The sequence below is a fragment of the Lontra canadensis genome, unplaced genomic scaffold (genome assembly GCF_010015895.1).
Source record: "Lontra canadensis isolate GAN:19392208 unplaced genomic scaffold, GSC_riverotter_1.0 scaffold54, whole genome shotgun sequence".
Taxonomy (NCBI): domain Eukaryota; kingdom Metazoa; phylum Chordata; class Mammalia; order Carnivora; family Mustelidae; genus Lontra; species Lontra canadensis.
The window spans coordinates 499,906-515,763 of NW_022631048.1; the positions used below are offsets into that span (position 1 = coordinate 499,906).

The 15,858-nt window shown below is 42.0% G+C and overlaps 1 protein-coding gene across 5 annotated transcripts in view; it reads right to left on the reverse strand.

The window, feature by feature from the left end:
• VPS41 (VPS41 subunit of HOPS complex) overlaps positions 1-15,858 on the reverse strand; it is a 168,946-nt gene that overhangs the window by 52,637 nt on the left and 100,451 nt on the right. For all 5 annotated transcript variants that reach the window (XM_032874943.1, XM_032874941.1, XM_032874942.1 and 2 more), the window contains one exon: positions 11,748-11,814. In XM_032874943.1, coding sequence (XP_032730834.1) covers positions 11,748-11,814 — 67 coding nt within the window. The remainder of the gene's footprint in view (positions 1-11,747; positions 11,815-15,858) is intronic.

A 15,858-nucleotide genomic window follows, 5' to 3' on the forward strand; every position in this document is an offset into this window, starting at 1 on the left:
TTGGACCCACCATATTTTCTAAGACTTTCCTGACTCAGACCTTCTCCACAGTTTTTGGTATTAGCTTTGGGTTCAGTTAAGTTTTGTGGGTTTTTTTTTTTTAGATTTTATTTACTTATTTATTTATTTATGAGAAAGTGCAGGCACAGCAGGAAGAGCAGAGGAGGAGGGAGAAAAGGAGAGGGAAAGAATCTCAAGCAGACTCCATGCTGAGCGTGGAGCCCAGTGTGGGGCCTTGATCTCACAACCCTAAGATCACAACATGAGCCAAAACCAAGAGTTGGATGCTTAACCAACTGAGCCACTAGGTGCCCCAGATTCAGTTAAGTTCTATGATGAAACTGCTCTTTTCTCCAAACTAGGGGAAGTCAGTATAGTGTATCAGAAATAATATTTAATGTAGCAGCAGCTGGGTGGCTCAGTCAGTTAAGCATCCGCCTCCGGCTCAGATCATGATCCCAGGGACCTAGGATCAAGCCACACATCAGGCCACCAGCTCAGTGGGGAGTCTGCTTCTCCCTCTGTAAAAAAGAAACAATATTTAATGTAGAGTCAGGAAATCTGGGTTATAACTTCCAGTAAATCGAACTTGGAAAAAACATTTAACTTTTGTAGGTATAATTTTTCCCATCTATAAAATAATGTACTCAGAGTGGAAATAAAATCCCCAACACAGATGAAATGAGGGGCTACTGAATTTTTCTTCTGCCTCTTCTCCACCTTCCTTACAGAGCCCTTAGTGTTGTCTTTTATCTTTAATGTCAACTTCTTACACAACTGTTTTCACAATTTTCACACCAAAATGAAATTGAGGTTGACCAAAAAAAAAAAAAAATTACTAACTAGTTAGTAACATAAACATTAAAAAGGTAGTATTTCTTATGCTTTGTCCTTAGTTAGATCACATAGGTGGCCATGGTGCCCTGTTAAGAACCAAAGAGTAGAGCTCCAAAGACAAGTGCTCTGGTCCCAGCACTGCCACTAACACTTTTCCTCAGTCTTTGTGAGCTCGAACTCAGTATTTTTCTTCAGGCACTTAAAACTACTTTTGGTAAAATGGTAATGTGATATATGTTCACATGAAGTGCATATGCAGAGAACCACCTCCACCATGACCACATGTACAGATGAGCACATCCAGGGTAGCCAGGCATGGAAGGTTCTAGACAAGCTCCCACAGGGGAGCTGCACACAGGAGTAGGGGGTAGGGAAGGGACAGGGGAGGGCTGGAATATACAGATGCTACTGAAGAGTATGGGGCCATGCAGGCCCAGTGATTAAAGAGGTGGCAATTTCACATTCTAGAAGGCATCCGGGCACATTAACCAGAGGTTCTGATTGCCATCACTCTTGAGGTGGTTAAACCCCATTTGGTAGAAAAAGACTTGAGTTTTCTTTTACTAAATAACATTTCATCATGGAAATGCTACACCAACAGTTCAATCAGTCAATCAATCAACCAGCCAGAGATGCCACAGATTCTTGGGAATTACAAGGAAGCTTTCACGTAGCCAGTGGTGGGTGAACAAGGTCCTCTCCCCATTCAGGACGCCAAATATGCCTAGGCTCACAGTGACAGAGAGTATCAGTGTCTCTCCTATAGGTAACCAAATATACCTCAAGCCTTGGTTTCAATGAATGCACTATAAGAAGCAGAACAGAGAAACCAGAAAAATAATTCTATCCAAATCTTCCCTGCTCCACATACTTACTTCCCAGTCCTCAAAAGCTTCCATTTATAAGACAGGAAAGTTCCTGTTCTCTAATTAAGAATGATATAAAATCTAACGTGTTCTTAAAGAAAACAAGGGAAAATGTGCAGAGCCACATAGCTATTTCACTTCTCAATTCCAGATACTGTAATAAATGCTTTTGTTAAGTACTAGATCTTACCAGACTTCACTGAGAATCAGTAATAATTTAGGCAGACAATGCAAAGTGGCTAAATTACAAACTAACTGGAAAAATGTTATTTACGAAGACAAGATGTCACATGTAAAAATAGTGTCAAGATTAGTGTCAAGAGAAGGAAATGTGGAATGGCAATATTTATTCTCCTGAAGAACGTTCATAAATGATGTAAAAGTTTATGGGCTGATTTTGTAGAATACCTTCAAGTAATTATGGGGTTTTCTACTTCAAATTTTTAAAGGACCGGTGGATGTTCTGGGTAATTATTTTCCAGGAAATTCTCTTCTTTACACATACCAGTGATTTTAATCATTTTAATGAAGATTACTTGTTTTTCCCTAAAGGAGAGCTAGTTTAAATACAGATAGTTTATGAGTCTATTACCAGAGAAGCTCATCTTTAAACTGGTTATGTGCAAAAGATAAATCACAAAGACAATAAAGACAAACTTGGTTGCAGAGCACTAAAACAAACCAGAAGGTAAAAGCTGAAGAGGGAAGAAAAAGGAGAGAAGAATGCCCTTTCCAGAGAAAGCCCAAGCCAGCAGCTATACCTCAGGACACAATCTACAGAGTGCGGTGATGGCGCCCCAGCCCTGCAGGGGGCGCTGTGCTCACTCTGAGTAGGATGGACATGGCAAGGGGGTACTGGTCAGGAATAAGGCAGAGCTTTCTTTTTCTGCCTCCACAGATGCAAGCGCTGCTGTGCTCTGGCTTTTTCTGGAGTAGCCATTCCGTGAAACGCAAGAAGAAAGAATTCAAGGAAAAAGACAAAAGTAAAGATTCCAAGCACATTGACAGAAAATTTCAAAAGGACTATTCATAGGAAATTTTTATTCAGGGAGGTCCTCTGGATGAAGAATGAGGACCCTGATGCAGAAGGGAGGTTAGAGTCCTAAATCCACACTGTCCAACAATATATTAATGCAAGCCAAAGAGACAACTTGCACATGCAATTTTAAATGATCCAGTAGCCATATTAAAGAGTAAAAAGAGGTAAATTTAAAAAAAAAAAAGATTTTATTTACTTGACACAGAGAGAGAGAGATCACAAGTAGGCAGAGAGGCAGGCAGAGAGAGGGAGAAGCAGGCTCTCTGCTGAGCAGAGAGCCCGATGCGGGGCTTGATCCCAGGACCCTGAGATTATGACCTGAGCCGAAGGCAGAGGCTTAACCCACTGAGCCACCCGGGTGCCCCAAAAGAGTTAGAATTTTAAAAATATATTTTATTTAGCACAACATATCTAAAATGTTTTCAACATGTAACAACATAAAAAATTAATGGAGCCATTTATTTATTTTCATACTAGGTCTTTAGAATCCTGTATGCCGCGCAGCTCGACCCACACCTGCCGCTCTTCAAGGATTCCATGTGGCCAGTGGCTTTTGTAGCACAGATCGAGATGCCCAACAGACTGTCTTAGAAGTCCAGTAATTGTACTCAAATAGATCTTGATGGTGCTCATCGTGGGTCACTCGCTTAGATACACAAGGGTATATTTTTAATTTATAGCTTTCAGTTTTGTTTCTTTGTAGTTTCAAGAAACTCTTCTTGAATTATAGTTTTCTAGTATCTGCTCCTTTCCTTTCCTTTGTTTTGTTCTTTTCTTCAGGGACTCTTATTTGTAGGCTGAATCGTCTTTGCCAGTCTTCAGTATTTACCATGTCACTGCAGACCTTTTTTTCTTATTGCTTTGTGATTTTTAAAATTGTCCTATTATTTATAAATATTTGGGGTATGTCATCTCATTTGAGATTTTCAAAAATTCTAAACTTTGTTTTTTCATGTCTTGCTATTATTTTAAAAGAAATGTCTTATAGCTTGTTGTGGGTGTCTCTGGTTTCTTGCTTTCATTGCCAACAATGTCCTTCTGCTTCTTATTGAATTTTCCTTAACCCTCAGTATGAGATCTGACCTTGGTACCTTTCCAGTCCTCATCCGTGGGTGATGTCATGGTCCCCCGATCTCTTAGAAAGAGACAGGGACTGGGAAGCTCTTCAATTCACAGAGTCCCCTCCTACGCTGTTTTCATTTAGTGTTAAAACCTGGCCTCTTGTTTTCTGAGTCTTCCTGGCACTGTCCCTGCCCTACTTCTGTCTCTTCTCTTCTGTTTCTACAGTCCATATCCTGATTGCAGGTTTTATCCTCCTCCAGCCTCAGCACACAGGACTAGGTGCTCAAAGAGGCCAGTGGGCTGAGAGCCCCTTACCTAACCTGCGCCCACTGACCGGTGGTCTTCCCCAGGGAATACGCACCTGCTGACCGGCAGTTCTTCTGATCTCAAATTCACCAGATGCCCCCTTGCTCCCTTCTACTTTCTCTCACACAGACATTGACACCATCGTCCATCTTGTGGCTGTCGGTGCCTTCTCCCACTCACCTATATCTGGGGTTCTCAGGACTACTCTGTCGCTCAGTTGTGTTGTACATGTTGTCGATGAGTCCTTGGTTATAGGATCTAGTTGTTCCATTTTTAGGTGATGACTCAGGCAGGTTGAAAAATTATGCTACCCCTACCACCATCTTCTGAGAATCCTCTAAGCACAAAATGTTAAGCTATCCGTGAGACACGCCAACTTTATCAGCCGGGGCAACGGGATCGGGGTTACAGTCACAGATACACAGGTACCGCTGGGCCTACCATTGCATACCCACTATCTGTTTCAGAATGATTGCCAAAAGAAATTAACAACAACTCTATTGTACCTTGGGTCTTACATCTTTGAGGGTCATCAACTACTTAATAAAGAATTACTGAGCACCAATTTGGCATAAAACGTTCTTTCAGAAGCATCAGAATGCAAAAGACCTTGAATTAAAACGCACTGTGAGTCTAGAAGCAAATAATAATAACCATAATAATAATAATAATAGTCATAACACATGCTCTGCAAAAATGGAAATAAAGCAAGATACAGTACAAGGCAGGTTAATTTATTTCCAGGGGTAGGGATAAGGGTGAAAACAGCAATAATCATGACTATAATCTCCCAAAGGGCAGGCATGGTGTTTATAACATAAGAGAAAACATTTCGTTTCATGTAAATTAAAAAATTTTCATTTAAAAAACATACTTACAATGTACTTTAAATTGTAAAGGACAAAAATCAAGATTTTAGGTCTGAATATAAAGACCATTCTCCAAATAATTCACAAGTAGATTATGTCACTATCAGTATATTCAGACCTATAAGTGATAATCAATATCTTTGATTACTTGCACCTGTATCATAGGTTTACAGATATATTTTATTGAAAAATGTAGCTATGAAATATGTTAATTTCTTCAGGATAATTCAATCAAAGCTTATTTATGCCTTTCCCCCCAATTCTCATTCAGTTGACTTTATGGACAATGGTATTTTTGTCTTCTGATTGTTAAAAAAAGACAGCTGTTAAAAGAAACTAGTTTTTCTCTCTCATGGAGTAACCAAAAATGATAGTAATATTACTCACAGCTCCTATTTAAGGAATATTCCCCATTCAAGAGGCAATGCGTGCAATACTGTACACGCAGGATTTCAACCCTCTACTTCCTTCATGGCAGGGCACTGAAGCTCAGTGCGGTTAGGTAACTTGACTAAAGTCACCTGAGCGGAAGGCAGCACAAGCAGGAATCTGAAGTCTTCCTTTTCTCAGAGGGCGGTAGCACGGAGCTGCTCAGGTTAGCAGGATCCTACAGGTAGCAGGATCGCAAGCTATGGCCTTGACCACTCTCTGGGAGGTTCTGTGGCGGCAGCTGCTTTTGTTTTGGTCCTTGTTTTTCCTTTTTGGGTTTCAAAATGCCCATTAGGTGGGACCTGGAGGAATCTGATGTCTTCACTGGAGCTAAATAAAATAATCTGCTATAGATCTGGGCCTCTAAGATTCTTAAGAGAGCAAACAAACGAGTTTCTCAAGCAAATATAAACAGGAATGAATATCTTTCACTTACGAGAAAGCACCCAGGCCCCTTTGTGATAGCACCTTCCTCTCCAGAGAATCCAACCCTTAAGTCACCAGATGCTAGTATTTCTTAATGGACTGGATATACTATCCACAGGATTTTCAGGAAGTTTGGACACGCTGTCAGCCTGACCACTGATCTAAGAAAATGCATTTGGAAACCACAACATGCCAACATCTTCAGGGCTGTGCTATGAAGCAGATGCATGACAATGTTTTACATCAGCAAACTATGGAAAGGACCTAACAGATAGGAATAAGAGAGAAGAGAAGGCCTATTAGGCAAGATAACAAACACGTGCAAGCCAGGAGCCAATAGTACACACAGGCAAAAACCATTTAAAGCAAGTTTAGTCTGCAGTTTAATTACATCTTTTCTAATTGATACTCAGCACACTACTAGGCTAAATGACAGAGCTAAGCTGATACGATCAGCTCATCCGCTCAACTTTTGCGCTCAGGAAGCAGCACGGATGAGCAGTGATTCAGCGAGTAGCTCATGACACACTGCTCACACGACAGAAAAGGTAATGGTGACGGACCTGCTGGGTCAAAAGGGTCAAACCAAGCAGTTATACTTTAAGTTGTAAATAGGCTATTGTCAAAAAAGAAACGACAAATGTTGGTGAGGATGTGGAGAAACTCGAACTCCCCCCACATGGCTGGGAGGAATGCAGACGGGCATCGCACTATGAAAGACAGCATAAAGGGTCCACAAAAAAACTAAAAATACAACTAGCACATGATCCAGCAGTCCTCCTTCTGGGTATTTATCCAAGTAATTGAAATCAGGATCTTAAAATGACATTAGCATTCTCACGTTCACTGCAGCACTGTTCACAATAGCCAAGATGTGGAAAACAAGCTAGATACGCATCAACAGAGGAATGGGTGAAGGAAATGTGGACGCAGGCACCGGAACATTACTGAGTCTTAAAAATGGAGGAAAACTGCGCAACATGCAACAATATGGATGAACCCTGAGGACATTACACTAAATGAAACAAGCCAAAGACAAATACTGCGTGATTCCATTTCTAACATATTTAGAAAATCAAGCTCACAGAGTCAAAGAGCAGAATGGTGGTTGCCAAGGGTGGAAGGAAGGGGAAAATGGGAAATGGCTGAGCGATGGGCCTAAGGTCTCAGGTAGGTAAGATGAATGAGATCTAGCGATCTGCTGTACGACAGTCTGCCCACAGTCAACAATAATGTATTGTACACTTACAAATTTAAGAGGGTAGATCTCAACTTAAGTGTTCTTACCAGAATAAAATAAAACTTAAAAAACAATTTCGGAGACCAAAAACACCCCCAAAACTACCTTGATGCATCAACTACAAGCACTAAAAAATAGCAAACGAGAGCATTTCTTCTTTTTCAGACAATTGAAAGAATCACATCATAATCTGGACTTGGTTCCCTTTCCTTAGAAACCATTTTGTTAGCCACCCAAGGCAACTATAGTCTAGATATTCCTAGCAATTTGGAGGAAGAACAAGGAAGGGCTATCAGCCCTAGAATAAAACAAGGGGAACTAAAGTCTCTACTCTAAATGAAATACTTTGCTGAACCAAAATAAAGAAAAAACAACTCCATTTCATCTGGCTATTTGAAGAAAAGGTGAGCAGACAGGATTACTGTCATATTAAAAGGGGTGTTTGGATTCTAGACAATTTCTACCCTATGGTTTTTATCTGAATGCCCAGAGTAAGCCTCTATCCTTCTCATCAGTTCCTCTGGCTATAATGGAGGGCAGGTTCAGAGAGAGGAACGCATGGAAGAACATATAGGACAGGGGTTGAGAGCAACACCTTTGAAACTTGGCCTATCCTGAGTTCAAATGCTGCCTTCTTTGCTTACAAATGGAATGATCTTGAGCAGGTTACCTGACCCTTCTGAACCTCAGCTTCTTCAGATAGAAGAACGGGATAAAATGGGATGACAGCCCCTACTCATCTGGATCACTGTGAAGATCAAATGAAATTGTACTTGGCATGTGCTTGGTGGTCGTTTTTATAAAAGGAGCAAAACATATTTGTTACATCAGGTGTTTCAGATCTCTTGCCAATACTTGTTACTGACAAAATTTATGAATTTAACACACAACAACAAACATTTGAGTCTCCCATACTGAGTGGGAGGAGTGGCTAGAGGAATAGACATGTCATAAAGCAAGTACAATAAAATCTTTACTGCAGGACCTAAGGGCTGAGTATGTGGGTGCTATTTTTGTGAAAATTCTTCACCTGTCTGTATGTTTTCATTTTTTCATAATAAAATGTCAGGGAAAAAATTTAATGCATAACAGAAGAACTAAGAGATAATAGAGTCAAACTGAATTATAACAGAACACCATTCAAAGCTAGATCCTTAAGCAAAAACACCGTAAAGGATGCCAGCAATGTCCCAATTCCTGCTGAGCCTCAGGCTAGGGGATGAGCCACGTGACTCAGGGCAGGACAACTGTCTCCTGCTGGAAGCTGCATGACTGGGTCAGCACAGCCCAACAGGTGGATGGTGAGACACGTTTAGATCCAGGAAAGACATTCACCTCACAGCTCGCCTCCACCACTACACAGATGTCTCATTTCCAGGTCACTGTTTTCCCAATCAATCAAGAGGCTAAAAACAGAACAATGTGCTAAATTCTAAGAGCCACAGCATATAATCAACTGAAGATATGATCACTGCTTAATTAAAGAGAAAAAGATGTCCTTTCCCCCTCCGCCCTCTCTCTCTTCCTGGCTTCTGCCATTTTAAATAGATTCCCATATAGTTTTTTCCCTTTATTAGTTTTTTTGAAATAAGCTTCCAAATGAAATCAAGACCGGGAAGTCGTTCATGAATTCCTTGCACGTAAGTCCTCTATCCCTGGAAGGAGATACCCAGAAAATGATCCACAAACACTGGCTTCATTTCTCCACACTGTCTAACTGCCCCATGAAGCCCTTGGAAGACTTTGGTGAAAGTCTCTGGACTCCTTTTTGGTGAAAGACTTTGGCCAAAGAGGGAGGGAGTCCTGTAATAACGCAAGAGACCCAAGTTCAAATAAGTATGCCAGGCTTAGAACCATAACCTACTTTTAACAATGTAGTTTGGAAAAAGAAATGCCATCCAAAAAACCTTATGTACAGAGAATGTCTTCATGGGTTGGTGACTGCCCAGTAAGCTTAATCCTTATTATCGTTATTATTTTTCATTTATAAGAATCAACTAATATCCTTATGGAGAGCGAAAGCTCTTGTGTTTTTCTCGAGATTCTGACTTATAAGTAAGAGTTATAAACATCTGGCTTCTAAGAAACGTACAGCCACCAATAGTTCTTTAACCTCAATGCCATTTTCACCTCATTTACTAAAGAACAGTGGCTCACACTATTCAGGGCTAAAGCAAATTGTAATCCAGACCTCCTAATATTTCTCTTTTCCTCTATCCTGGTCAAGGACTCTTATCTAAACCACTTTGCCTCCCGCTATGGAAATGGTTTATATTCTTAAAGGTTTGCTCTCAAGAGGGGGAAAAGATGGTACTTAACCACTAACCATAGTAGTAAAACGCCAGTAATGTGATATTGCCAGTACCCACACATGGTCTATTTCACGTAAATTGTAGGACATATGAACTATACTTTAATAACGTGATCCCAGGGCTCTGGGGCCACCACTGGGCCAGCTATTAGCAGTCACAGAACTGGGCTGGAAGTCTGCACAGTGATAATCACTACCATGATTCAGTGAGTGCCTACTGTATGCCAAGCACTGTGATAAAGGCGTTATTTCAGTTTCATTCTCACAACCGACTGCAAAGGTAGATACTATCGCCCCCACTTTATGGGTGGGGAAAGCCTGACTCAGGAAAGCAAAGCAAGTTCACCAAGGTCATACAGGAATTTGGCAAACTGCCTTATGTCTCCAGAAGCTGGTGGTGGTTCTGCAGTTAGATCCTGTCCATTTCTAACGCCACTGTAGTAAGATCTGACACAAGATATTTACATCCCTGAGCCCCCACGGTCACGGGGGCTGTGATGAGGGTGAAGTGAACCAATGCTCGTTAAAGCACACAGGGGAATGGCCCACGCCTCGTGTGTGAGCAATCAACATCAGCTAAGGAGGGGACACTTGTGACACTTTTATGTCTTCCTGGTAAGTCTTCCATCCTTAAAAACTCCCAGAGTTTAAAATTTTTATTCCCCCACTCATCAGTAGTTAAGAAATTGGAACACTTCTCCATCAGGACACTATGCCGGGAGGTGTTCAGAGGATTTTGCTGGGAGGCAGAAAAGAAGATAGACACTGAAGTAATGATCGTGACCTGGTAGTTTCCAGTCTTCTCCAGTCTTGTTCTTCAGTTCTTCTCAAACCATTATATCCTACATAGGCCTGATCTGTCCATACTCTGAGCAATCCCAACTATGCACTTATTTCTCTTTCTAAGGCAAAAAATTATTAAAACCCTACCATCCACTTCTGTCTTCAAGTACAAAATATCCCAGACTGAAATGCTCTGACCATATGAGCCATGGGAGTAATACACACCATTCTGGTTTTAGAATCACAGTCATGTGCAAATGATTTCGCTTCGCCTTGTTACAAGAACCCCTCAAAGTGATATTCCCCACCCATCATCCAAATAGGTAAATGAACTTCTCAGCTGACTTATGTGGCAAAAACTTCTCTGTCACACAACTTTGTCTCCTACTGCTTTGTTCTAAACAGTCCCCAAACAGCTTATACTGTATCTGTTTAATTGGCAAAAGTCATTCTCCTCTCATCCTTTCTGTCTGAATCACTTTTACACTAGGGTATAAGACCAAGATGTAAAAAGTAGTGGTAGCTCATCTTTGGCATCCTTCTCCCGAATAGGTGTTTCCCTGAGTCACGGATCCCTTCAATACTCGGTATTACTTTGAACCTACATCGGGCCACGCCCCGGAGATACAAACAGTGAGCAAGAACAGACCCAGAGCGAGCTCTCGGGGAGCTTACAGTGTGGGGCAAGGGACCGACCTGCCCTTCACACCCATGCTTCCCAGGGGAGGGTCTGACCTCATTGTCAAGGTCCCATGCGCTCTCCCGATGAGCTTTCTCAAGCAATACTTGAGCTGAGGAATGATTAAGGGTCAAGGAAGTGCCAAGAGGAGAGAAGGGCCTTCTACAGAGACCCAAAGAGGGAGCATGGCTGGGTGAAAGGTGGCCAGTGTGGCTGCAGTGCAGACACCAAGGAAAAGCCTTGTCTCGGCCAACACTGTGGAGGCTGGGGAGGGCCAGCACAGACCTCTGCGCTCAAGCCAAGAGTCTCCTCTCCGTGCCACAAACAACGGGGACAGGCTGAAGGGTGGGGACATGATCTGGTTTGTATGCTGACTGCAGTGGGGAGACCAGATCACTGTAATTCACAGTGGCAGGAGACAACCCAGTCAGGAGGCTGCTGCAGGGATCCACAGAAAAGATTACAGCAGTTGGGCCCAGACCAGTGATGATGAAAATTCGTATTCAGAGGGTACACGTGGACAGAACCAGGTGTCAGCTCCGTGTGATGAGCTGCGCGTGCACAAATGTTCTGAACTCACAACCACAACCTGTGGGAAAGATGTTCCGCCTCACCTTTTCTAGATGAGAGTTCGTGGAGCAATTGTCCTAAGTGCAGGCAGGAAACAACAGAGCGCGAACCCACGGTTACTTACCTTCAAAGCCAGCTACAAAGATACCATGTAAAAATTGGAAATACAGTTAGAAAAGAGGGACTCTACAGCAAAGTTTCAAAACTTAAAAGTTCTTGACCTGCTTCACTCAGGTCCCAAGTGATGAGCCCTGAAGACAAACATGATTTTGGGTTTCCCTTTACTAAAACAGATTCTCTTTAGACATTATTCACCCCTAGAAGGCTTACCTATTTCAACATAGCGACTCGGCAAGTCCCTCATTTCACTGGCATGCCGCTCCTTCACTGAGCAGATCTAGAAAATAAATTCACAGGTTATTTTACTCAGGTGATGGAAAACTCTTCATAACATTTCATTCAATACATGATACTTTTGTTAAATTAGCCATGTAGCACTGAGAGGGAGTGCACATAATCTACTCAATGACTTAAATGATAGAAATTAATTTCAATGACATATAGCAGCCATTACTCATGTTCTCCAACATTATTCTTCAATAAAGTCTTATTCAAGGACAAAGAAAGAATGGAAACTGTAATACTGTTTTAACATGTCTCCAGCGACCCATTCTCTGCAACTCTACTTAAGGACTACTTCTGTCATCATCCAAACAAAGCTCTGGTGGAAGCACATAACCAAAAGCCCAGTGGCTAATCTGGACAACATTCACATTAGGGCTTGTGTTTCTGACTACATACCCATCATTTATTTCACTCTTGCTAAGTAATACTTTGCATAAGTGGCATCAAGCTCTTCTCTCAAGTGTTTTTATTTTTTCTTTTTTCTCTCAAGTGTTTTAAAATTAAAAAAAAAAAAGTGTTTTAAAATCAGTGTATTATATACTTTAAGTCAGGGTTAGGCAAACTACAGCCTGTCCTTGACTGGTCTTTTTATGACCTGTAAACTAGAAAGAGTTTTTTACATTTTGGAAGACTAGAAAAAGAAGGAAGACAGAAAAAGAAAAATATTCAGCAGAAACAGTAATAGCCCACAAAGTCTAAAGTATTTACTACTTGCTACAGAAAAAGTTTGCCAACTTTTAAGTTATATGGATACAGTTTGGATATATACGTGTGTGCATTTATCACACACACACACACACACACGCACACACACACCCCAAACAATACATGTGTATTAACCATGGTTATTTTAGTGTGACGAGACTATGGATAATTTGTTTTCTTTGTTATATTTTCTAAAATGAATATATTCTATTTTTTAATAAGACAACAAAAATTTACATAAATTCTGCCATCAAGGTAAGACAATCTGAAGTTAAATACTGATTCTATACAACTTTCATCAGGGATCAGGTTTTTTCCTTTTTCTTTAGGTAACTATAAAACAACACAATAAATACTACTACCCTAAATTTAGCTACAATATAGGAAATTCTAAAATACAGAAAAACCCAAAGAGAAAAAACAAACATTACCTACTGTCCCAGTACAAAGTGAATACATTAATAATCGTTTTTGTTTGGAAGCTCCTTTTTTTGGTTGTTTTTTGGAAGCTACTTTTATTAAGCCAACAATTACCATACCATTATTGTTTTTTGTCTCCTGTCCATCTTAGTGTCCTGTCCGTTTCCCCAATTTCCTTCTCCTTTTGTTAGACTTTTGATTCTTCTATCCACACCTGCTAGGCAAACTACTGGTCTATCAGCCATGCCTCACAGTGCCCAAGGGACAACTGTCTTAATGTGCTGATAAAAGCACATGAGAAGCATCTCAAATGGTTTGAAGCAGAGTAACAGAAAGTAAATGAACAACATTAAGCAGCACTTTGAGCGACTACTGGGCACCAATCCTGAGCTTTGGGAGAAACAGACATAGCTCTTTCCTTAGAAAGAGTATGGGGAAGTGAGGAAGACACACAAAGAAGTCCTTTTACTCAAGTGGGAAGGGCAAGTACAGAGGTACAAAGCAGTGGTGTCTACCAGCAGAGGCGGAAGGCTCCTTGGGAGAAGGGAACTCAGGCTGAGGCCGGACTGTTTCTCAGCCCTGTGACAAGCTCTCTGAAGACTGGGACGCGTGGAAGTTCTGGCAGCTGGGCTCTCTTCTCTCCCCCACCACTCCCCAGTTCTGTGGTCTGAGCTCTATCCCACACCTGCCTCAGAGGAGCAGCAGCAGCTGCAGGTGGGGGAAGGGTGAAATGCTGCCCTGAGCTCATGTCCCCCCTAAGAGCAGATCAATGATCTCAAGAGCCTTTATACTGATAGGCAGGTTCTCACCCATGAATGCTAATGTGTTTCATCCAGCAGTCTCCTCCACTTCTCCACTGACCTAACGGGCATCTCAAGTGGACCCACACAAAAACATCTCCTGACTTGCTCTCTTAATGTATTCCATCAGCAGTGTTACCCATGTCAGGAAAAAGCAGCTTCGGTTCCCAGCTTCTCAGGTTAAAGGAGTCATCATTGTCTTCTGTCTTCTTCTTACACCCCCCATTGAACCATCAATAAATATGACAGGGTCTACCCTCAAAATACACCCAGAATGCAGTCATTCCCCACCAGCTCCACGAGGCTGACCAACATGCCAGGATTTTTAGGGAGGTTCCTGCAGTAGCCTCCTACCCTATCTCCCATCTTTATGGACCCTTCATTGTTTGGCTCTATGCAAAATCCAAGTTTGACTGTTTAAGTCTGCTGCTCAAAACCCCTGTGCTGGCTTCCCACCTCACTCAAATTAAAAGCTCAAATTGGAGAGCGCCTGGGTGGCTCAGTTGGTTAGGTGACTGCTTTCGGCTTGGGTTATGATCCCGGAGTCCCAGGATAGAGTCCTGCCTTGGGCTCCCAGCTCGTTGGGGAGTCTGCTTCTCCCTCTGACCTTCACCCCTCATATGCTCTCTCTCACCGTCTCTCTCTCAAATAAATAAATAAAATCTTGAAAAAAAAAAAAAAAGCCAAAATTGGCACCAAGGCCAGTGAGCCCCTCCACAATGCACCCCCTCCCACCCTCCTCCTCCCCCCTCAGGACTTCTAGCTCTCTCCTCCACACCTGCTCCATCCGCTCTGGTGATAACGGCTTTATACTGCACAAAGACACGCCAATCATACTGCTGCCTCAAGGATCTTGCCCTGGCCGCTACCCTTGCCAACATCCCTCTGGCACAGATCTTCCTCCAGATCTCTGCCAAAGCACACGTACCTTATGACAGATGTCTTCCCTTGATCGCTCTCAGGCACCCACCCCTGGCCCTTTCCCCATTTCCCTCTTTAACTACCCTCCTTGCTATTTACCTCCATCAACGTGGCATATTCACTTGCTTGTCCATCTTGCCCCACTAGAACATCTCGGGAATTCGGTAAGTGGTTGCTGGCCGAGTGAATGAATGAATGAACGGCTCGGGCTGCAAACCCTGCTATATCCTGTGGCTGTCTCCCCAATAAGGCTGCTCTCTGGGAGGAAAGATTATGTCCTTTCTTCTCTTCCCTCAGCAGAACACGGGGATTCTCAATTGAGAAGTACCCAACGTACTACTAACTGAGTCCGAAGAAGAGGAATCCCCAATAAATAAAAAGAAACATTTGACATGAAAAAATTTTCACACATGAGTTGGATCATAATATGGGCACAGTGAAAGCATACTAGTTTCCCACAGCTGCTCTAATAGATTACCACAAACTTGGTGGTTTAAAATAACAGAAATTTTTCCTTTCCAACTTCTGAAGGCCAGAAGTCTAAAACCAGTTTCACGGGGCCCAAATCAAGGTGTTGGCAGGGCTGTACTCCCCGCAGAGGCTCTAGAGAATCTGTCTGTGACATGCCACCTCCGGTTTCCGGTGGCTGCCAGCACAGCCTTGGCTGTGCGTGACACTGCAGTCTCGGCCTCTCTGCTCACACTGCCTTCCCCTTTCCTGTGGCGGCGCTCCTTTTTTAAGAATACTCGGGAGTGCATTTAGGGCCGACCCAGATAATGCAGGACAATCTTCCCATCTCAAGATCCTTCATTAATTGTATTTTGTGCCATATAAAGAAACATTTATGGGGTGTGGGATTAGGATGTGCTATCTTTGTGGGCCACTATTCAGCTTAAGAAAGAAGGCATTTCCAGTAGCATTCAATAAACTTCTGTGTCCCTAAAGCTTAATTTTCCTTGTCTTTCACCAAAAGAAAAGAAAATCACAACTTTAAACAACAACCAAAAGCCACTTGGTCCATTTAAGGAAATTAAAAAAAGTATCAAGAACCATTTATTGGATGAGTAACCACACAAATGGGATAAGGAGACTAGAGAATCACTTTCACTTTTTTTTTTTTAAAAACCCTAGACTATTTGGCATGCCTTCCCTTCTGCTATCCTAAATATGAATCAGGTTATGTTCACTTG